General features: G+C 41.1%; 1 protein-coding gene across 2 annotated transcripts in view; it reads left to right on the top strand.

Moving 5' to 3' along the window:
* The first annotated feature begins 108 nt into the window (after window positions 1–108).
* Window positions 109–24,293, top strand: part of LOC110058050 (uncharacterized) — a 29,047-nt gene continuing 4,862 nt past the window's right edge. Inside the window, exons 1-18 of one of the 2 annotated variants that reach the window (XM_089284558.1) lie at window positions 109–887; window positions 3,981–4,051; window positions 4,470–4,628; window positions 5,117–5,287; window positions 7,108–7,269; window positions 8,990–9,181; window positions 10,665–10,832; window positions 11,542–11,736; window positions 12,709–12,849; window positions 13,761–13,928; window positions 14,713–14,880; window positions 15,273–15,440; window positions 15,751–15,909; window positions 16,970–17,143; window positions 18,036–18,200; window positions 18,761–18,907; window positions 21,542–21,873; window positions 22,946–23,089. In XM_089284558.1, coding sequence (XP_089140684.1) covers window positions 730–887; window positions 3,981–4,051; window positions 4,470–4,628; window positions 5,117–5,287; window positions 7,108–7,269; window positions 8,990–9,181; window positions 10,665–10,832; window positions 11,542–11,736; window positions 12,709–12,849; window positions 13,761–13,928; window positions 14,713–14,880; window positions 15,273–15,440; window positions 15,751–15,909; window positions 16,970–17,143; window positions 18,036–18,200; window positions 18,761–18,907; window positions 21,542–21,873; window positions 22,946–23,089 — 3,042 coding nt within the window. In that variant the 5' untranslated portion in view covers window positions 109–729. Of the gene's footprint in view, window positions 888–3,281; window positions 3,886–3,980; window positions 4,052–4,469; window positions 4,629–5,116; window positions 5,288–7,107; window positions 7,270–8,989; window positions 9,182–10,664; window positions 10,833–11,541; window positions 11,737–12,708; window positions 12,850–13,760; window positions 13,929–14,712; window positions 14,881–15,272; window positions 15,441–15,750; window positions 15,910–16,969; window positions 17,144–18,035; window positions 18,201–18,760; window positions 18,908–21,541; window positions 21,874–22,945; window positions 23,090–24,293 lie in introns of those variants that run through there. The other variant, XM_089284560.1, reaches the window with a different exon arrangement.

Genomic DNA, 24,293 nt, shown 5'->3' with positions numbered 1-24,293 from the left:
AATGGAGTTTATGGATAACTTACAGCGCATGCTCGGCAGACTCTTCCAAGTTCACAGCATCTCTTGCCCAACAAATTTTCGACAAAACGTTTATCCCCGGGGGAAGCTCTCCATTTAACTTTGCATTGTTTGACTACGAGTAATCACGAATCGCGAGTCGCGAAGTAAGCAAGGCCTTCCTTCTTCGTGCTTTCTCGCGTTCTCGAGTGTCCATGTTTACTCTTGCGCGTTCTTTCCGTCACGCGCGACGGACTAAGTTAAACCGCTGGTGGTGGTGTGGGGAAGGGGGTTGCGCTTAGTAGCTCGTAGTCTACAAGCAAATTTATGTGAAAACCATTTTGATATTCACTCCTAAAAATTGAGGAATTTCCTTTCCCACCCTGACTGAGGGCAGACGAAAAACGAAAAAAATGTCAGGACAAAGACTTCAATAACTGTGGTGAAGATTGAGATAACCTTCTGTAAATATCAATAGTGACTGAGGGCTCCAATCCACGCGCAGGGTTTTCTGTGTCTTGTTTCAGTTCGATTTCAATTTCTTCGATCTATCTGGGGTTTCGAAATAAGTTAAGGATAACTTTAATACCTTGATGGTCCTGGTGTTCCTGTTTGGCGTGCGTCTACCACTTCCCATTACGTGCATTGGGAAGAGATTATAAATTTTTACACACTCGGTAGGACATATCGCGTTACCAGTTTCAATGTCTGGGTCTGGAACTTCTCCAATCTATGCACCGTGTGCACGAGCAGTATATTGTTGATATTGCGCACTTTCAAGCGAAGGAAAGCTCGGAAGGGGACGAGGGATACAAGTTGTGGCAACCACCGATCAAGGAAGGGGTTCATTCCAACAGTTTGGCGAGGATATCTGAGATAAATATAATACGGTAAGACTCAAATCCTTGCATCGCGCATCTCTGGATTTTCCTCATAATCTTGACGCAAAAAAAAGAAGATTTATTGTATACTGGTAGACTGACATTTTAGGCTAGTATGCTAAAATTCGATGTAGTTCTACATGAAGCTGAATTATTTCTAATGAATAGCGGCCAGTCGGTAGTTCGTCGTTTAATATCAAAGGGGAATTACATAAATTTAAATGCTTGAATTGGATGATTGCTTTCCCGGGATTGCTCTATCATACAACCTTTCCGAGATTTCATCAGTGCTAGATGACTGCGATTACTGTCCTTGGACTCGCCGAGGTTTCGGTTTTTTTTTTTTCGTCCCGTTTTCAAAAGAATAGCAACGGTGATGATCTTCAAAACCTTGTGCGATAAGCGGATTCTTTGTGTATCCGCTCCCGTGTCTGTTAAAACAATGTTGCTGTTGTTTCTGAAGTGCGTCCGTTTGATATACTGACGTACGACAATAAGCGGGTCATTTGTAAAGGTAAAGATTATCTCCCTGCAAGCCGTTCTTAATTAAAAGAAACAACTGTTGTCTCTTCGGATTATTTACGTGTATCCAACAATGTGGGGAGGGGAGGGCGGGGGGGGGGGGTACAGATCACTAAAAGGAGAGAGTCATATTATTTTACGACGGTAACAAAAGCTAAGTCAGAATTGTTATTTATTTACTTAATTATCTATCTATTTGTATAATGTTTATTTAGAGCGGTGTCGAAAGTAACCAGGCAATTATTTTGGTTTTGGTTTTACTACGGTCTAAGATTGGCTGAGTAGTCAATTTTACGAAGTTATTTATTTATATAATTTATATTTATTGATATTATATTTATTTATTTGTTTATTTATGTAATTTATGTAATGTATTTATTTATTTATTTATTTATTTATTTATATAACTTATTTATTTATTTATTTATTTATCATGTCGATGAAGATGCGTTTATACTTAATTTCATCGGCCGGTGACGTTTTACCGCCATGTCTATGCACAGTGTTCGTAAACTTTGCCGCAAAAGTTCCACATGCGCGGCTTTCCGCCAATATATTAATATACTAGGGTATCTAATAGATAGTAATGCTGCGGCACATTCTGTTGATAGTGACATATTTAACGCCGTGATTCATTTATCTGTGCGTTCCAAGACTTTCATTAACTGTTATTTCTCAAAGTAGTGTCAAATCGTGGTGTCACTTAAAATCTGTTGTATGCATCAACTTCATCCCTGATGACGCATCGATGGCGAGGTGTTACAAAGGATCGAGACAAAAAAGCACATTGTGATCTGAAGTATGTTTGGACATAAAACGATACACATCAGCCTGCCCTTTACCAGATCGCGAAAATCGAAAGATGTGGAAATTGTAGGAGCAGAAATCTAACTTATAAGTTCTGTACTGGTACGCATTAAATATCTCTAGAACTCGACAGAAGAACACACAGACTGTGTCAAGAATGTGTCCACCGCGATGTGTGAAAATGCTCAAGCTTTAGCTTAAATTCATGTTTCGATGAAAAGGAATAGATTGCAGCATTTATGAAATCAGCGTGTTCCACGGTTTTCGTTTGTTTTAATTATTCTACAGGCTTCAGTAACGACGATATCTGTTCATTTAAGAATTCGACGAAGGAGGCGAGACTGCTAAGAAATGACATACTAAGATTAAGATGTCACAATTAATCGTCCAGATTTACAAACTCTCACATACTGCATAGCAAGAGTTGTGAAAGTCAAGCATGATCTCCTTCACATCACTTTACAGGTAAATCAGAGAAAACTTTCTCAGTGGAATCCACGCGAAAAAGGACGACGGCTCGACGAGTATGACATCCTCGTGTTGTTCGTGGCACAATGCACTCCAGTAAAAGTGGCGCAGTGCAGTCTGGTTAACTGCAATGCATTCTGGTAAAAAGTGATGAATTCGAGAATTCGTACCCCTTTCTATATATTCTTCTTAAATCCTGATTATGTTGCTGCTCGCTCGCTACGCTCGCTCCGCAGCAATTAATTCTAACTTGGCTCCGAGGCTCAGAGGAATAAAACAAAAGAAATCCTATCGGGCATTAGGGAAGAATAATTACTTTCTTTTACAAGTTTTATTCCCATAAGCGTCGGAGCCCAGTTGGAATTTTAATGTATCGAAATTGGCGTATGATCACCATTGAGTTACACACAAGAACGAAGATTGAGTTAGCCAGCGGAGCGATCAGGCGGGGTGAAGCATCCGCCAATTGGAGGGCGTTCCGCTGCTCTTACGTAAGACTAATTTTGAGTAGTGATTTATCCTATTCAATTAAGTCATTTTTTTCACAATACTGATCAGCCGACATTGTCAAGCTTAAAGATGACCTCGTTTCTTTTCATTTTCACAAACAGTCTCTCGCGAAAGAGCTCCCGTTAGTTCTACCGGGTAGTTCTGCAAAAGTCCCGGTTAAATTTGTCATCCAACCGTAAATGGAAGCACCCTGGCTATTTTTTAATATGGAAAAAATATTGCTTGAAAAATGGTTTATCGTTTGAAATTTGACATTTGTTTGTCCAAGGTTTCGGCCTGGTTGTTAAGGTACTGTAGAAACGTGACCCAGTGATGAAGAGGATTCAATTAAAAATGTATGTTAAAAACACATAACCTCTATGACCTAAAAAAATGTGGAAATATTTGACAAAATTCGTCTGGATACCGTCAAGTGAAAGCACAAGACCTGAAATGGACGTGCTGAGCAGAACTTGCTTGAGGGAAAATTTAAAGGGACACAATCACGTTATAAGCAAAAAAAAAAAACCCGCTATAAGTGATCACGACGGCTGGAATTGATGACTTTAGGTGAACTTGGTTTGGAAAAAAAGATCACAATTCATTGGCCTCGTTATTGTTTCCAAAGAGGACTTCATTCCACAACATTCCACACGGAAGATGGCTTCTGTTGTAGTCTGCTACGCAAACATTCCAAGATAACTTGACGTAATAGGGTCAGGTCAGTGGTCTCAGTGTTGTCACGGGAATGTTTCTCTCAATGGGAGTTTTGTTATTCCTCGCAAATGTAAACTATTAATTCTCCGTTTCTTTCAGTTCAACCAACATAATGAGGATATTTTTTGTACTTCTTGTACTCCTCGGCCATGTTGTTGCACAGGCTCCAAGTAAGTTTAGTTTAGTTTTGTTGTTGTTGTCGTTTTTGATTTAGGTTTTATTGTCACTTTTGCCAATACTGTTGCCAGTTCTTGAGTTTATGTTTTGAATTGCAATCTCAAGTAGTATGCTTTGCTTTGTCAACTTTGTAGCCTTTGTATGGCCCTTTTTGGCCCTTTTTGGTAACTTTGTTTATTAACAAGTCATCTACTCTTAGAAGACGCGCACGACGTGTTAAATCTATGTGAAAGAAGCCCGAGTCAGAATTTCTTGGCCAGACATATGTAAGATAGTTTTCTGCTTAACGAAAACGGCTCTTTTTTTGTTTGTTTGTTTTTTTGTTTTTTTCTCATTTAAGGGCCCTTGCACTCTAGTTTTATTTTTTCACTCTTTCACTGTTAGCTAAATCCACTGCCTTTTTCGTTGCAGACTCCTGCCCCAAGCCTCCTACAAATCTTCTCTGTTTCATTGGGGCTAAAAACATGTGTGTTGACAGTAGCAAGTGCCCAAATGGGACTTTGTGCTGCTCCGACGGCTGTCGAAAACGCTGCAGAGATCCTTCCAATAACAACAGGGGCGCTGGCACAGGTAAAGCAAATGAACCCAAATCCCTGCTGTGTCCTCAAATTTTGCCCTTCTCTGAATAAAGAGGGCGACTGGTACAAAAGTTAACCAAATTCTTAGGGAGCGAAAACCTTAACAGCGCTTATTAAAACGCACAGAAAAGTTCCAAAACCTTCAAACCTAGCATACATAGTGTCGCCAATACAGGGACAAATATATGGCCTTCCTTGTGCATCAGTATTTGGCTGTGTTAGGTTCGCAATGTATGGTGGTAGACTGTACAACCGCCATCTTTTTTCCTACGGCAGTTTTTCTATTCTTTCTCTTTGGTTTAAACACGTAAGGTTTCTAGTCACGAAATAACCTATGTTGAACAAACCTACGATGGTTTAGTGATTTTCCCTGTATTACAATTTACGCAAACACCTCTGTCTCTAAGAGCAAGCGCGGGCATGACATCATAAGTTGCTATCTTGGAGTCTTTTATCCCCCACTGTGGTTGCTTTCTACAGGTACTCCACGCCCTGGCACGTGTCCTTCTCTACTGTTGCCTCCCCCAGGCCCTTGTGTGTCGGATTCAGACGAGTGTATGTTAGACGTGGATTGCGACGGTTCCACCAAAAAATGTTGCTATAACAACTGCTTCAAAGTATGTGTTGAACCCGGGATAAGCACCATTCAAGGTAACTTTCTTCTCTGTAGCTTTGCTATTTAAAACTGTGATCAAAGTTGCCAATTTTTTTTTTGAAGTGAGACACAGCATAGCGCCTCTAAAACATGTCTGCTTTTCTCTTTCAACTCGTGGGTCACAGTTTACTTGAGAGCAAACAGTAAACCGAGTTGTTGATGTGTGTCAATCGTCTACTCGATTCAAGTGCCAAGCGATGGTGAATTCCGGTTTCCAAGACCGGACTGAGCATGCACTTTTCGTTCGAAAGTTACTAAGCAACTGATCGCGCCATGTTGGTATGACAACCTTCAAAGTGCAAACTATCTGCAGGCAAATAGTTTGCAACAGGCAGCAACAGCTCCAACAGGCAAATTCGCAGTATGGTGGCGCGACTATTCTAATAAAATACATATAACATAACACTGACGAAAATATCACCACGCTCGCTGTTTTAAAAAAAGTAAACCAAAAACTACAAGGTCTTACAACAAACTCTCCTTTCAGTTGTATATCCTTCCAGTTCCGTTACAACTTGTCTGCCACACATTCTTTGACTTGACAGAAAAATAAAACTTTAGGAGTATATTTATGCAGAACATCTTCGTGTAAACGTTTCCAAGCAGAACTTAAAACTAAAACATTTAGGGCCGAACATTTAAACGAAGTTTAGGTTAGACCTGGTTTTTGACTAAATCGAGGTTTAGACAAGGCCTGCAAAGACCACGGCTAGGCGTGGTCTAAATCGCATTATTTAAATGCAGTCGAGCCGCATTCCGCGGAGACCACGTCTAAGCGTGGTTTAACTAAAATTTCTATTGTTTTCCAAAACCCGCGTGTTCAGAATTTTGAAGAGGCCAGATGAAAAAATGGCTTCAAAATCTCGAAATGCAAATTTTAGCCAAGAAGAAAAACTTCTACTTGCCGAGCTCGGGATGTCAGCTTAAAAAGGAAACAGTCATCGTAGGAAAAAGTTGCGCAAAGTTTCAACGCCGGAAATCCCGATGGTAACAAGCGCGATATGAAAGCAATTCAGGGATGTTGGAAGCCCATGAAACTGTAAACGAAAAAGGAATTTGATGAGAAAAGGAGGGGAAGCAAGCAGACAGTTGGTGGTAAAGCCCGAGCTTCACCAAATGCTATTAGTAAGCTGGTTGCTGACGTTATTCCAGCGTCAGTGAATCCACTGGAAAATCTTCTATTCTTCTTAAGGATTAAGCCTATCCCGCAAGTGTCGGATTCTTCGAACACGTCGAGTATTAGCCCATTGCTGTAGGCGTCTATATCTCAAACTTCCATCCATGACAAAAACCTTCATTAATATAACGTTAGACTACGTCTAAACCTACTCATGACCAGATGTTATTGTTTGCGAGGCTGTGTTTAGACTCCATTTAGGCGAGGTTTAAGATAAGTGACGTTTAAATAACCCGGTTTCCCGGTTGAGACCCGGTTTAGACCAAGGCCTTCTTAAACGACGCCTAAACTTCGTTTAAATATTCGGCTCTCAGATTTTGAACGTCTGTAAGAATTGAACTGTAAATTTTTAATAAAAATTCCTTAAAGGAGCTCAGTCCCGGCTTGCGCATATTAAAAAGTTCAGTCAGTTTAGCCTCAATTCATCAAATTCGTCGTTTGTAATCCGTGTCAATCTTCTCCATCCTTAGCCATCCTTGTTCCTTTATGGTTTATCATTATCTCTTTGGTGTTTTTCTATCTTATTAAACTGTTATTTTCAAGTTTCCTACCATTTAAAGGTAATTTTGTATGTGGCCAAAATAACTCAAAATACCGTGACTGAGCTCCTTTCACATTTTTTTATGTTTTCTTTTCCAGACAGGTGTCCGCCACCAAGAAAGGACCCTGAGTGTCACTTCGGTCTCAGGAACCAATGTTCTAAACATTCGGAATGTGATTACATGAAAGACGGCCTGTGTTGTTTTGATGGCTGTCGCAGACGATGCGCTACTCCTAAAGGCTTTCAAAGCAGGATAGAAGGTACAAGTAGGACATACGAACAAGCAGTTGATACGAAGCCGTCTTAATCACTTATTCAATAATTTACTGTGTCCAAATTCGCAATTAGCCAATAAGAAGTCGTGTCTATTCAACAGTTCCACAAGCGCTCGTTGGATATGAAATGATAGATAGCCAACGATGCGTCTCACCATCTCATATCCAACAAGCGCGAATGAAATCGTAATTGTTTTATTTAAAAAATACGCCCTTAAAATTAAAATAAAATAAAAATGAAAACGCCCCCCAAAAATTACCCAAACGCTTACCATATTTGTGGAGCATGGTACAATTGCGTACATACCATGATGGCCAAAAAAAAAAGCGATGGCTGGCTAATCGTTCCTTTATTGGTACCTTTTGGCGGCATATCAACATCGTTTGGTCTCGCAATGAGTATTTTTGGCTCGACTCTGTCATGTCAAAATACAAACCATGACCCGACTAAACTTGCCTGATTTGTTCCCGAAGCTTACCGGAGAGGTACGATCAGGTAGAAGAAAAACATCTTTTCCGGCCGAGTCCTTTCTATCGTCATCATCGTCATTATTAGGGAGTTTAAGATCCCGTCTACAATGCGTCAGAGGAATTTGACAACGGAGATTTCATTCTGAAAACGCATCAACTATTTTTCCGTCCACAATACGATAAAAGAATTTAAAAACTCAACAATCACCGGTCGTTTTGCATTTGTGTTCGAAGAAAACTAGGACAGGGAAATCAAGTGATAATCGTGACTATACATTGTCTTAGAAAAGCTCCGTTTTCAAAGTGTTTTCGGTCCACACGAAAACGAAAACCCCTGCGTTTTTAATTAAATTTCTGCGGTTTGAAGAGCGTTTTCGGAAAGCTCCGAATTAGTGTGGACAGGAAGCCAAATACTAGAAATAAAGCTGCGTTTTCAAATTTCACCGGCGTAGTGTGGAGGGCACCCAAGTAACCACGATTTACTTACGAATCTCACGATACTCTCAAGTCATTTAGTTTGTTTCTCACCCTCAAAATTACCTCTGAAACTGAAATGGCATACAGTGTTTAAAAATTCAAAAAAGAGATTTAATTAGCCGTTGTGGTGCACGTTCTCCAGACAACGTAGACTTTGGTTATTTCACGTTGTTATTTTGCACAGGACGGCAAAGACACGTACCAAGAATTATAACACACGTGCACAGCCATTGTTCTGCTCATTAAATCTCTTGTTTAGCGACGTTCCCGTTGCCGTTGTGGTTTTCTTAAACTTCCCAAGAGGGTGCTTAAAAAGACCAACGAGCCAACAGTCATGTAAACTTGAGCATGAGCAGTACGTACATAATGGGTGTACACGTGCGTTTAAAATTTTGGTAAATTTCTAAGACGTCCGCCTAGGTCCTGCGTATCGCGAAGAACGTGCTTATTGTGATTTCGACTATTTTTTCGGATTTCAACTTGGAATTGAATGCTGACTTAGCAGCTGTATCTAGCAAATTAGAACGGTGCCCCATGGCTCAAATAGATAGCAAGGAAAATAAGGGATTTGTGGCCTTGAACAAGATCACAGTTTGAGTGAATCAGAATGACCTCCACCTCCTTTCGCCACTCCCACAGGACCATCTGTCGCGTATGTTCCTCATATCCTTCTAGGGTAGTATTAATTGTAATAGCTGTTAACATGTTACCACTAACCATAATTTTCTACCAAAATGTCTACACTGTCATTCTTCAGGTGCCAGGCCCGGTCAGTGTCCTGTAACTTCTCCGCCTGAGTTTTGCGTCTCAGATGTGGACGAGTGTGAGTTTGATGGCGATTGTTACCCTGGAAAGAAGTGCTGTGGTAACACATGCTTCACCAGATGCCTCGATCCCGTGGGACTCTCGGGCTCAAACGCCAGTGCTATAGGATCACTGGTTGCAGAAGGTAGGCCTGGCTTCGCCATAAGTTGAACTCCCTTGAACGGTTAACAAAATGAAGTGTAAAAATATCAGTCAGTAGTGCAGTGCATGATGTATGAAAAGTAATCGCTAAACGACTTTAAAATAGAGGTCAAAAATGCTTGGACAATCAAAAACAGTTTTAATTATTTTAGTGAGCTGATAAAACAAGATTTATGGCAAACATCACAAGGGAATAGTACAGGTCATTGCACGTTTAAGAGGTGGCTTTAGGGGAGTGGGGGGGGGGGGGGGGAGAGTGGATTGGGTGACTAGCCACCGCCCCCTTCCCCCGTTTTTGGAGAAACAAAAAACAAAAACCCGTAAAACGATTGCGCAAGTGATAAAAATGCATTATTCTCTAACAGTTACACCAGAGAACGAGAATAACAGGAGCTTGTAGGCTTCGAGATAAGACGGAGTAGAACTCTTCCGCGAAATATCGAGTCTCGTTATTATATCCCACCATTTGTCCTCCCTAAATCTCTCACTAAGTTGTTTAGCTGTAGTCGACCATTTTGATGACTTCTTTAAATTCTCAAATTTCACAACTTTGGGGGATGCCCCATTGATTCTGTAGTCCCGCGGTACAAGCCACGTCCCCTGGAAGGATCCTGGATCCGCCCTTGTAATTTAAATATAGAACAACTTTGTTAGGTCTATTTAACAGAAGTTGATTTGTCGTTGTTATCATGATCATCTATGTGACCTAAATGTAAAGTTTGAATGCCTGTAGTAAAATCCACTGGCTCAATAGCATTGATTTCTGCAAAAAGTGGATTGGATTTTGTGGCATACAATTATGGAGCAGAATACGATTGTGCAGGTTCACATTCCGTGAAAAAAAATTTCGAATTAAAAAGAGTTGATGAGTTTAAAATTTTCGACTCTCGGCCACTGTTGTTCTTGATTTGCCCAGAAACACGGTACGAGTTATAGGTTAAAACTGAAACAAACCTCAAAATAACTTACTCTTGACACATCGGCTCTCCCTTAGCTATAAAATAATACATTACGTTAAAAGGCCTCTCTGAAAACCAATGTTTTAGCCGATATGAAAAACCAGTTTTATACATGCGCGGCTCATGATAGTGTCCCTTTAGGAGCTACCACTAGGAATGTCAAACCTTAGCCAATAACAATAACAATAACGATAACGATAACGATAACGATAACGATAGCGATAGTGATAACGATAGCGATAGTGATAATGATAATAATAATGAATATAATACCACTTTATTTATAGAGCGCTATTTCGCTTTAGCTCAATAGCACTTTACAATGATTACAGTCAAAATTTTAAAATACAAATTTTACAATAAACATTCTTGTATATTTTCAGTTTGTTGGTGCTCCTTAATTTTGTGAGGTTTCCTTCAATTTGAAAGTATGTTTCGTTTAATAGAAAATTACTTAAAATATTGAAAAGGGAGCTGCCTACTAATGTTTGCAATCTCTCATCCTAGGAGAGGCATCGGGAAAATGTCCCGTCACCTCCTCCACAGGCCGATGTCATGCTGGACTTATAGACACGTGCAACATTGACAAGGAGTGTCAATCTGGTTCCTACTGTTGTTTTGATGGCTGCAGAAGGAAATGTTTGGATCGTAATAATGACACCGCTTCGGCGCAAGGTATTAAGTCCGCATTTCTATTACGGTGGTGGAAACTCTCTTTGAATCACTTCCCTTAAGGGGACAGCTCCTTTTTATCCGAGCAATGTATAAACCTTTGCATCTATGACCTCTATTAACCGTACATCTCTATCAAAGGGACGTTGTTCACACTGCTACGACAGTATCCTTTAACGTAAGTTACATCGTAACCAAGTTATAAAAGAGTTAGTGGACGCCTTAGCTGAGCGTTTCACGTGTTTGTTAATAAACGATATAGCCGGGTGGATCCGCAGATTGCTTTGACAGTGTTATGACGAAATTCATTGCCAATAACAAGACAGACGTATGAAAAACTGACGTCAATTTGTTTTTTACGACAACAGATTGTCAAATTGTCCTCTCTCGCTCGTTGATCCATTGCATAATTATAAATTCATGTGTCTGTCCGCATATTGACGATGAAAATTAGCCAATGAGCGCGCGAGAATTTCTGCCGTTGTCGTAAAATATTACATCGAACCCTCTCAACATGCGCCGCGCGTATGTCGCACTTGTTCACTTGTCACTTGTATTTTCTTGTTATACACACTCACGTAAAGGCTCGTGTGTATAGCGAGAAAATGCAAGCGACTCGTGGGATATTCTCCCTCGGATGATTCATGGTATACCACTCCAAAGTGTTGCATAACTAGGGTGTACCTGTACATTTCTCTCTTTATTGTTTTAGGAGGAGACAAAAAAGGAAAGTGCCCCTTTCTTGTGCAACCGAAATTGTGCGTATCGGACGTGGACGAGTGTTTTATCGACTGGGACTGTGTTGGAAACCGAACGTGCTGTTCCAATGGCTGTTATAGAGTTTGTGTGTCTCCTTCGGTGGGTCCGGGGTCTGCAGTAGGTTCTGTGCAGCTGCGGGCTGCAGCAGGTACACATATTTTAGGACTCTACTGGACGTTTCTTGGGAATATTTCAGGGGAAACACAAATATTCCTACGTACTCTAGACTAACTGTTTCCCTCGGGACAAGTTAGAAAGATTTCTGTTACAGAGAGATAACAAATAAAACTGTTAGGGGGCGTTATAGGCATGTTAACGGACGGTCGACACGTATTGCTCACCGAATGTTTTTCGTAATTTAAGATCAGTCTTGGAAACACGCTACCCGCATGAGACAAACTAAAATGCAAACTTTGCCAACATTGCCGAAGTCCACGTAGCCTGCGAACAGGCTCCCGGAGACCGCGAACAAAGCGTCCCTCCCCGATCGCTTCGGTCTCCGAGTTCTTCAGTTTCGCGCTTGTCGGCTCGCTTCGCACGCCGAATTTTTTTCCATCCTCGCCGGGAGCTTGTTCGGAGGCTAAGGACCATGAATAAAGAGCGCATACCATTTAACTAAATAACTGACACCGGTACAGTTTGTGAGCTAATGATGGATTTAAAGCCTTAGCCCAGGTTATTATAGCTGTTTTTGTTTTTTCTTTTTTTGCTAAAGGATATTTACATCTTTTTGTGTGATAATTTTAGATAGAATTAGGGGTAAAATATAGAAACTATAATTATTAACTGACTACATTTAAAGCGGACTCAAGGCTTGTAGAGTGAAATATGTATTGACAGAATAGTGAATGGATCGTATCAAAGACGCGTCAAGAGTTGTACACCACGTTTTGCGGAGGTGTTTTCATGATCGTCCACACTGATACAATCGAGAACCCATTACGGGGCTTTGAACAATTCGTATTTGGTTACCAGGCTCCGTAGCAGTTCTAAGTGGGGTTGTCACGTGACGCTCCTTACCGAGCGTTGCGTGACAATCCAAATAACGGCGCCGAACAGGGGACCAGGTTAGGCCTCGGTGTGACAACTTTACAGTGTGAATTTTGTTGTTTCTTGACAGTCAAATGTCCAGAGCCTGTGGTGCGTTCCTGTGCCAAATCACTGAAGCATCAGTGCGATGATTCACGCGAATGTTTCACCGGTACACATTGTTGTTTTGATGGCTGTCGAAGAAGATGTGTTTCCACCGCAAGAACACCAGGTATGTGGCCTATGTGGAGCTTACCAACGTCATAGATAATTTTTCTCGTGAATTCCAGTGACTGGGGAGAGTAACCAGTTGTTTGCTGTTGTCGTTGTCTAGAACTGGGAAACTGGGGCAAAACAATTCAAACAGTCCGGACTAAAATCCAAACCTTACATGTGTGTGGCTAGTTTTTTTACTTGCTCAGCTGGACCATGCAACTGTTTCATGTTCACGAGCTAGTCTAAAAATTTCTTTTTCGGAATGGTGAACAGGGTTGAATATCTAGGTATCCTATCACTTCCTAACGCTTTCAAATTGTTCATTTACATGTCCACGTCACTGCCACGTTATGACAATGCTGCTTTCTGGCTTGTGGCAAATCTCGAAAGAAGCGACAGGAACCTCCATCCCCCCCTCCGGGGGGGTACTCCCTTATATAGGTTATATAGGTATATGCGGCCCCAAAGGGTAAAGTTCTCAACCGTTTTGATCATAAGAAGGGTATCGATTTTGGCCATTTTGGTCATAAAAAGGGTATGGCTTGAGGCACTCTAGTCTTGAACTGGGTATGTTTTTTTAGAAGAAGCTTCTTTTTCAGGTCATAAGTAGGGTAGGAAAAATCGCAGACTTTGGTCATAAATAGGGAAAGGGTTTTGAGAAGCGGGCCGCACCCCCCACCCAATTTTTCTGGGAGTAGCCCCCGGGCGCCATCCAAAAGTGGCGACCTTAAACGTAACTCGGTCTGCGATGAGAAACAATGGAAAAAAGGACGAGTTTTTAAAGAAACAGAAGCAGCTATTCAGTGACTATTTTCTAAGGCAAAACTTGCCATGAAGTATGATTCAATCTGTACATTGTAGATTCTTAATTTCCTTTTGTTCGGTTTCTCTTGAGCTTCTCTCTAATTAATTTTTTTTTTGTCAAAGATACTTGTCCTAAACCAGCCGAGAACTTGATCTGTCCGATCGGACTCAGGAACACTTGTGTGGATGACTTATCGTGTGGCCCCCTTGGAACAGTCTGTTGTGACGATGGATGTCGGAAGCGCTGCATGGATTCGTCCCATTTCAGCAGTGGAGGAATAAACAAGGAAGGTGAAATGTACACTATAATTCCCTTCCATGTCAAGTGTTGTCGAGTGTTAATTCTATATTTGAGAGAGCTAATAACTAAAAACCTTACTTGCTTGATTGCCTCGTTCCTTCGTTTCTCCGTTCCTTCGTTCCTTCGTTCCTTCGTCCCTTCGTTCCTCCGTTCCTCCGTTCCTCCGTTCCTTCGTTCCTTCGTTCCTTCGTTCCTCCGTTCCTCCGTTCCTCCGTTCCTTCGTTCCTTCGTTCCTTCGTTCCTTCGTTCCTTCGTTCCTTCGTTCCTTCGTTCCTTCGTTCCTTCGTTCCTTCGTTCCTTCGTTCCTTCGTTCCTTCGTTCCTTCGTTCCTTCGTTCCTTCGTTCCTTCGTTCCTTCGTTCCTTCGTTCCTTCGTTCCTTCGTTCCTTCGTTCCTTCGTTCCTTCGTTCCTTCGTTCCTTCGTTCCTTCGTTCCTTCGTTCCTTCGTTCCTTCGTTCCTTCGTTCCTTCGTTCCTTCGTTCCTTCGTTCCTTCGTTCCTTCGTTCCTTCGTTCCTTCGTTCCTTCGTTCCTTCGTTCCTTCGTTCCTTCGTTCCTTCGTTCCTTCGTTCCTTCGTTCCTTCGTTCCTTCGTTCCTTCGTTCCTTCGTTCCTTCGTTCCTTCGTTCCTCCGTTCCCTCGTTCCTTCCTTCCTTCCTTCCTTCCTTTCTTCCTTCCTTCCTGGCTTGCTTTTTTGTTTGCTTACCTCTTGTTTTGTTTGTTTGTTTTTTACTGGTTTAATATTCATTTATTTCTATGTTATCGCCTTTTCATTCAGAGAAACCCCGACCAGGCACCTGCCCATCTCTAAGTCCACCATCTGAATTCTGCCCATCTGATTTTGACGAATGCAAGTTTGACTGGGATTGCGAGACATCAACGAAAAAATGCTGTTCAAACGGCTGCTACAGAGTCTGCGCTGAACCTACAGAGGGAAACGTTCTAGGTAAGTCTATGACGTCTCTTAACCTTGTGTACAGCAGGGCCTTAAAAGTTAAATTACATCCAAGATAGTGGTTCTCCCAAAGAGGCAACATTCTGAATCTCAACGTTGAGATGGCTCTTAAAAAGAGGTCGCTGGGAACACGAGAAAAAAAGAGTAGCTGAATATTTCTCCTGAAATCCTCTCAGAACATAAACGTCACTTTAAGCATTTCCATTGAAACACTATTCATTACATCTGTAAATTTGAAGGGAAGAAAAAAACGCTTTGTCTCGACATCCATTCAAGTTGTACATTATACAATTGTGTATTTTTTGCAATGACGTTATCATAAATAATTATACTGACAAGGACCGTTTGAAGTAAATTTGTCTTTTTGCCTTTCCTCATGTCAGACAAGTGTCCTGCTCCGGAGAAGCCCAAACAGTGGTGTCCTGTGACTCTTAGGAATCAGTGCTCCAATCACACGGAGTGTAGCTTCATCTCAGATGGGCTTTGCTGCTTTGACGGCTGCCGCAAAAGGTGTGCTTCTACAGAGGGCTTTCCGAGCAGGCTAGAACTGAGTAAGAAACCGTTTAAGTTTTGTTGCCGTTTTTAAAATATAGTGGACGTTTTAGACCTATTGTCACGTTATCTGTCCATGTGTCTGTTTGTGTGCCAGTTTGGTCCTCCAACCAAGATACTCTCTGCCTGACTGTCCAACTGACCGTCTGTCTGACTGTCTCTGTTTGACTATTTGACAGTCTGACTCTCGGTCTCTCGGAAACTCGGACTGCCCATGCCTGACTGTCTGAGTATCTGACGGTCCGACTTTCTGACTGTCTAACGGCCAGACTGTCTGACTGCCTGACTGTCTGACTACCTGGTTTTCAGATCCAAGACCTGGTAAGTGTCCACGCCTGCTTCCGCCTGAATTCTGCATCTCGGATCACGACGAATGTGAAAATGATGCAGACTGTTACCCTGGAAAGAAGTGCTGCAGCAATACTTGTTTCAGCAGATGTGTGAATCCAAGTTTTGAAGAAATTGGCGGTAAGTTAAGTTCAAACCTCTTTCATTGTGCATTGGTCATAGTGCAAAGAAGTTACTAGTTTATGTACACAGGAAGAAATGTAATGTGTAGTTCACTTAAAGTGAAAAATAATCGTGAACCAACATACATACACTATAGGACAGACTCTCTCTATACTCAATGCTTTAAACTTTCAAGAACCCTTTAAAGGGACCTTATTCAACCACGACGAAGAAGATAACGTCGATTATAAAAAAAATTATACCCTATTAGGAGCGGTGGTCAGAAAAAACCGGCAAGATCGCTCATGCAGTTCTGCTCATTAAACAATCTTGTGCGCATGTCGGACGTTCCTGTTGCCTTTGTCGTCGAGGTCTGCGTAAACAAGCTAAAAAGTCGCGCACGTGACCTTAAAATGGGCATATTCATATCAATTTTATTGTGCTCATTCAATATATACGTCTGCATTTTGAAAAAGGTGTCAATCAATTATCATTCCAGTTACATACACAACTTAAGCAACTGTGAAATTAAAGCCTGAAAAAAATTCAGGCCTAGCCGGGATTCGAACCCATGACCTCTGCGATATCGGGCAGTGCTCTAACAACTGAGCTATCAAGCCAACTAGGAGCTGGTCACGTTAGGAGTTCGTAATATATCCGTGGAAGAACGTATGAAAGATCATATATTTGAACTGCGCCAAAAAGTAGGTAATATAAAAAATCAGTCATTTTTTCCTCCACTTTCGTATATTCCTTTTCCCACTCTTCTAATTGTTTTGCTTTGTTTATCTTTAGAAGTCATAAATTCAAGATTGTAGTTCACTTGATGAAAAAGAACAGAGTTTTTCTAAGCACCATTTTCATAAATCCAGTCATATACTGATATTTATTACTAGTCAGATCGTGGCCTACAATTTCCGGGCAATTTAGAGGGAGATAAGTCATGCGGCCTTTCCTAGCTATCTTCATATAATGAATAGTAGCAGCTGTTACCGGTTGACATCCTGTTTCGTCGTGCAATGTCAAACTTATCTTGCGCTTGCACGAGATTGAGTGTTATGTTACTTGTTTCTTTTAGGTATCGTAGATTCTGCAGACAAGTGTCCCAACACAACACCTTCGGAGACATGTCACGTGGGACTCAGGCACATGTGCAATGATGACGTGGATTGTGTAAATGGCACCTTGTGTTGTTTCACTGGCTGCAGGAGACAATGCTGGGATCCTTTAGACAGAAATAAAGCGACATTTAGTAAGAGAACAAACACTTCACTAATATATTGTTGTGATGTGGGAAAACATTTCATTACCGCGATAGTCAATCCGTTTGATTTGTCTGCATTATTTTAGGTTGGACCGCACGAATGGCGAGGATGTCGAACAAGGATGTGTTTTGGATGTAAAGTTCTAAAATATCATCTATTTTGTACACTAAAGTTCTCATACACTAAAGTTCTCGTGAAAATAATGCTCTGCTCTTTTCTTTTTGTGATATGTGAAAGTCCTATGTATGTTCCCGTAAATTGTTAAAGAACCCTTTAATTTTCCGTTAAACGTGGTCTGGGTTCCCCCTTTGCAACCCTCGACGAACAGTTGTGAGAAACAGGAATACTGCAATAGTTTAAGAGCACCAGATAATGACAACATCCTGTCTCTTAGACCTAAATGAGTCCGCGATTATTCTCCTCGAAGTTGCTACATGTAAGCAGCATGAGATATACCAATTGCGCCATATTGGGGTGACTGTGCACAACAATGCATGTCATTAATCAGTTTTGCCAAAAAACGGCAATCGGCAACGGTTGTCAGTCCTCTAAAATAAGAACTTATCAAATATAAACTATCAAACCAGGGATTCAAGAAACAAAATCAGTTGCTGTTCACCCTTATGGCAAATAATATTACACCCAGACACATGCCACATTTATTTTGTCTGCTCGACTTTTCTCGGCGCCAAATAGAAAGATTCCCAAAGACTTAAAATCGCTTCAGTAGGAATTCTAATACTTCTAGAATTGCATTAGCTAGTACACAAATCGGACCGTCAAGTCATTAAATTACTTTTACAAACCCCAATTAAACCAAAACTTCATTGAAATGGCTATTATGGTATAACAGTTACACTGATTTTATCTCATCCGAAGATAAGACAGGCATCTGCCCAGTCCTCGATCCTCCTCCTCCGCCATGTGTGTCCGATGTGGACGAGTGCTACATGGACAACGACTGTCTCAAAGACAAGAAGTGCTGCTACAATGGATGCTACAAGATTTGCGTCTCTCCTTCGATAGAGAGTGGAGCTGCTGCAGGTATATTACTGGGAGCAGGGATCATACCATCTGACCGACCCTTGTATCTCATAGCGAACCTCCTGTTAAGTGGACAAAATATCCGCTGGGGATTGAACCAAAGGAGAATTATCTGACTTTCGACGCTAACTGGGGCACTCATTCTTTATCATCAGGGTTTGAAATCGAAAAGCGAGGGGCGCAAGAAAGAGCGCTGAGCGGGTAAAAGAAAAAAAAATCACCCACTCATTCCCCCCCCCCCCCCCCTCCCTCTTGCTCTCCCTTTCGTTCAATCCCCAGCGGTTTTTCTTTTGTTCGCGCCCTCGACAATGTTAGTAAAAATAGAAAGTGTTCCCCCTCCCCTTCGCTAAACACCTATTTCCGTACCTTTCAGGTACCTTTTTCCCGAATTATTTCTCCAGTATCCCCGCTACTTCCAAATCAACTCCCGTCTACCCTCTCCCGGGAAGCGGACGGTAAAATGAATAATAAATTGCATGCAGAACCACTCTTGGTTTGCCTTCTGTTTTTTTTTTTTTATTGATTATCTTCTCTTATACTTGTTTCTTGTTGTGTGGTAGTCAAATGTCCAGCTCGGGAGAACTACCGCTGTGCCACGTCTATAGAGCCTTCGTGTGACGATACGGACAGTTGTCCAGATGGCAAAATCTGTTGCTTTGATGGCTGCCGAAGGAGATGTATTGATTTCAAGAGCGCTCCACTAACAGGTTTGTACCTCTTTTGTAATACACTCTTTGATTTTTATAAGAATTTTACTTTTCCGGCGAGGCTGAATACTCTTATTTTGTTGCCGATTTTAGGCTGAAAATAGTTTTGTGAATATTCTCAGATCATAGCGTATGACATATTAGTTTTCGAATGTATTTGGTGTCTGGATGGTGATGAAGTAATTTTGGAGCCAGCCTGCAAACGTTAAAGCCCGATATGAAACTCATAACTGAACTTCTTGCAAAAATGGTTATTGGCATCGAACAAACGGCTAGTGCTGTTTTTGTTGCTTTTTAGCTAGTTTTGCCGTTTAGAGAAAGGAAGAATTTTATACGGTTTGGTTAAAAAGGGAGAATTTTATTGTATTTACAAATTTTTAACACACATTATATTCTTTACAAAATCTCAGCCTCGGATTTTTTCTTAAAATATTCTTAAACTTTCGCAAATTTCAGCCCCGATATTCTTATAAAACGTATTCTTATAATAAAGAATGTACTGTATGTCAAACTGAAGCGTCTTTTAACTTTTTTTTCGTACAAAATGTGATACTAACTACCTGCTATATTTGAAAGAAAGCATGCCGGGGTTCATAGAAATCACGAGGTATGGCATTCAAGTGCCCATAACTCCCCCCTGCTCGCCTCCCCCGGAACGCTCTAAGTCACGCGAGACATGCACAAGAGAATGTTGGAAATTAAACGAACATCTTACAATATGTCACGCTATAGGTTGATCTCCCTACCTGAAGAACATTTCTCTAGATTTACCACAATCTTCACCAGATAGTTGGCGCAAGGCATGCGTGACAAGTGCGTGACAGCTCTCTGTCTGTTTGAGTTGTCACGCAACTTTTCTAAATACGTTGTCAAGAGGTCTTCGGTGTGCGCGGCAAACAAAATGTTCGCGCGAAGAAAAGTGCTCTTTTCAGCTCCCCTTGAATCACATATCTGGCAAATTGAGCGCATTCTTCGCCGACTTAAGTTAAAATTCTTGTATTTAAATCAATTCAAGCCGACAGTGATTGTTTTCGTTCGGTGTCGGGTTTCTACACAATAGCCAGGCGATTTCGCTCCACGCGCGCCAAGTGACCTTGTGTAGTTGTGCACTGGGCCGCGGAATTGTTGTCTCTCGGAATGGCTCGTCTGTTTGTTTACCTGCTGGTTATTTTGGCGTTAGGAGCTTCCTCTGTAAAAGGCAATGTAAAGCAAAACAACACCTACGGTAGGTTGGCAATGCTTTCAAACTGTTCGCTTATTCAAGCCGGTTGAATTCATTCTATCTTGCTGAACAATCAATCAAGGACGCTTTATTGTATCGCCATGTGGATTTGCACAGCATAACTAGAGTGTAGGAAATGATACGTTACATGCATATCCACTTGTCTTCAGAGCCTTAGAATTTAATTTAACGCGAAAATCCTGCAAACGATCGATCCTGCGCTCGTCCTGCGAAAGAAAATAACGTCCCCTGAAAATAACGAGTGTTCGTTCATTCTTCCAGTCATCGGGTCATGGCGCGTACAAGCCATGTTCGTAAAGGTCGACGATTTACGCTAAATTTAACGTGGCGTCTTGAATAAATGTTTCAAGTTGCCGCTTGCGTTTTGTTGTACTAAGTATTAAGCAGGAAGTTTAACGCATTGAGGTTGAAGCTTAACCATCAGAGGCAAAGCAAAGACACGAACCTATTTCCCCGGTATTTCACACGGACAACTGTGTAAGTATAGATCTGTCAATGTTGCAGTCGGCCTTTCTGTTTTCTGCTCTTTTAACTTCATGGCCCTCATTAAAGAATCAGATGGGTTATAAAAGAAGAAAGGAACATTATGAAGAAAGAATTCCTCTTTGAAGAATTCCCGCGACATTACCGGAAACAGCACAAGGGTATTAGTCAGCCATCGTGGCGACATGGGGTTCTGGTTAGAATTATCGAGAATTAGGACTATATTTTTAATTTGTGCATTATGCTTGCACGAGAGACAATCGTAAAGGTAGTTCTTATTTCCGAAAAGACGTATTAGAAGCAGGCTAGTAGTAATTTTCAGAAAAAAAAAAACGAAAAAAGGAAAAAAGAAACAGATTTAAAAACTGTGGATCAGCCGTCTGCACTGTTTACCACCAAACTCTGGACCACCCTGCTGCACGCGTGCATCTGAATCGTTACCAGTACTCTTTAGGACAATAAGTTAAGTGGGAGACTGAAAGAGAGGGCTTGTTTCTCGCCTTATAATTTAATTTTCTCATTAAGACGACACACCACTAGTCAAGCAGCAGTGCACAATGAGAGTAGTAGACATTAGTATATACCACACAAGTGAAGAGTGCTTTCCGCGCATTGAGATTGGATAGCTCGGAGGCGAATGGCAAGTAGTAGTCACCTCCACTTCGGTGAATGATTGTTTAATACAAGCCGCTATAAAATTATGATTTCACCCTTAAACTTTAAAGAAAATCGTAAGTGTTGAATAAAGAAGAAAGGAAGGTCATTTCTCCTTTTCCTCTTTCCTTCTCACCATCACGCCCTACCTCATAGTATTTCTCTCTTTTATGGTATTTTTATCTTATTTATTTATTTATTTATTTATTTATTTATTTATTTATTTTAATACCTATTTATTTTTGGCTTAACAGAGGGCGTGACGATTGACTGCCGAAAGACTGAAATGCAAATTGACGTGGAGAGGGGAGTATTGAACGGCTTTAAACCCATAGATCTCCGCCTCAACAACCGCTCGTGCATAGCAACTGCAAACGAAACTCACTTTAGCCTTGTTGCGCCCCTGATGGGCTGTGGAACGGACAGCAGTCACACAAACGAAGCAGTTGTTTATAGCAACAACGTGAAAGAAGATGAGGTCGATGTTGAGGGTGTTATTACCAGAATGCCAGAACTTTTAATTCCTTTCAGTTGTTACTACACCAAGGAAGGCGTGACCTCTACATTCGGGATTATTCCCAGAAAGGTAACGAAACTTTGTGTCTGAGTCATTTAAACGATAGACGTTTAAACAAAAGGCTGCAGTGGGTCAGCACCCACGATCTATTTTCAGACTTTCAGGTTTTAGAGAAACTACTCAATATGAAACGACAGTAGTCCCTTTTAAAATAATTTCCATCGAGGTATTTATTTATTTGATCATGGCACAGCGTATCTCAGAGCGTTGTGTGACAAACATATGAGCAAAAGTCAATACCAAGTACCAAGTAAAACGCCTAACGAGTAGCGGTCAGGGGCAATCCAACAGTTCTGTTCCTTTCAAAATCTTTTCCCCACCAAAACTCTGGCTGAGAAACCCAGGAGAACAAATTCGATGTAACGTAACCATAACCCGGATAATGGATGTTCTGTAGGGATTACCGGTTGGCTGAGTGAAATATGTTCGAGTTTCTCTCCTAGAGGAAGGATGATGTTGCGTTGCGTTATTAAAAAAAAAAAGTAATTATGGGTAGCGTTAATCAACCTACTCCCCCCTCCCTACCACCCTTTCCCTGCACTGTGCAGTGAAGGTGTAGGCGATAACCTGGGACCACCAACCGCACAATTGGCGAGTGTTCTGTGGAGTAAATTGAGGTTACTTGTCTGCTGGCCGGAGGATTTTGTCAAGGAGGAACTTGCTGAAAAAAAGACAAATTCAGACATGCTTTAATTTTGCTATGAAAAAGGGACAGATATGAATTTGCCAGTAATTAGAAAATTGTATTGAAAACGTCTATTTTTTTATTAGTTCATTGCCATGGTGCTCTTTGATTGCACATGAACGGAGAAGCGAACTGTTTTACGTGCATCGCATGTGACCCTTACAATTCATAGAGAACTATTCACTGTCGAGTCAGTGGCATTTGGGTGAGTCAGAGCGCTCTCCAGGCCAAACGTTGCGCTGTTTAGGCTAACCCTAATGTTTTTCAGTTTATTTGCAGTTCAGGTTAGCGAAACAAAAGGCAAACGCTTGTTTCACCGATTCCCAATTACAGAATTACGGACCGTGTCTTTACTAACAACTAGTTACAAACCCTATGGTTGTGACCCTCTTTCAGGTAAAGATGACCATGAATGGAGGTGATACAAAAGCCCAGTTCACACTTGAGATTTCTGTGTTTAAAGACAAGAATTATTTACTTCCTTACGGCATCAAAGAATTCCCGCTAAAGGTGTCCCTTAGCAAACCTCTCTTCGTACAGGTAAAAAGTACAAAGTTGTGATTCTCCTTATGTAAAATGTAAGTTTAAAAAAGACCATGTGGCTTGAAAAAGGTTTATCATCACAGACTTAACCTTTACCTAAACATAAGCATAGGCATCGGACAAAGACGCAGAGAAACTGGTTTTTACTGTTGCACTGGCAGCAGGCGTAGACGAAGTGAGATAATCAGCGTCTTTTGTCAAGGCAATTTCCTAACAAAGGCGTTACTTAGGAACAGCAAATTGCTATGTCCGCGCTTGCTGACTGTGCTTATATGCGCTGTAAGTGGTAACCTGCCTTCATAATTTACAATTTACCCATAACATAGATCAGCCTCTGTTTCCCCGGAATAAAAAGTTCAATTGCGACACGGCTAGCTCTTTTAATCCACTTTTCGCTCGGTTTATCGTTCGACAGCAAACGATGACTTAACAAGTACTGTTTCATAACAACAGAGCTATTGAAGTTGATCAAATGCCCTTTATTATTCTGAGGAATGGCTCTTTCAAAAGAGTTACAATTTTACAGATACCATCTAAACTGAGCTTGTTGCTTTTGAGTAAATTTGGTAGTTTTTACCAGTTGGTATAAGAACTATAAATTTGCGAGTAACCCTCCCTGGAATCAGGTTATTATCTTTAACTCAAATTTATCGAGACAGGATAAGGTATAAATTTAGCCAAGCCGAAAAGCGGAGCTCCTGATTGCAAAATTAACCTTGGATCAGAAACTCAAAAAATGATCAATTGTGAGCGTGTAATTGTTCAGAATGTGGTTCACTATTTTTTTCCAGCTAAGTTTTAACAAACTACACCCAATTAGAAATTACGTACGGGACTTTCCAAGTGACGATTGTGCAAGGAATATGTCGGGAGAAAAGTCAACAACAAATAAACGTCAAACTTATTTGGGAAGAACACCTGAGCTGTTTTGATTTTGACTGCTAGTGATTAAAATAATCAGTTTTACCAACAAAAGCACTGAATGTGTTAAGTACAAAGTACTTCATAGGTAAATAACTATGATCAACTTAGTCTCCGTCAAATGAGACAAAATTCACATTTCATTTTAAGTCTCCTCGCCTTTAGAAATACTCCAGCAAGTCAAGGGCTATTCTGATGTCGATGTTGTGGTAGTTGTTCTTGTTTTAGCTGGAGTCCTTGCACTATTATCTCAGACCACGAATCCTGCGTTCGGAAAACA

The sequence above is a fragment of the Orbicella faveolata genome, unplaced genomic scaffold (genome assembly GCF_042242905.1).
Source record: "Orbicella faveolata isolate gen_17 unplaced genomic scaffold, um_ofav_v1 contig_13, whole genome shotgun sequence".
Classification (NCBI taxonomy): Eukaryota; Metazoa; Cnidaria; class Anthozoa; order Scleractinia; family Merulinidae; genus Orbicella; species Orbicella faveolata.
The sequence above is the reverse complement of the archived record's forward strand: the minus strand, read 5'-3'. Positions and strand labels throughout refer to the sequence as shown.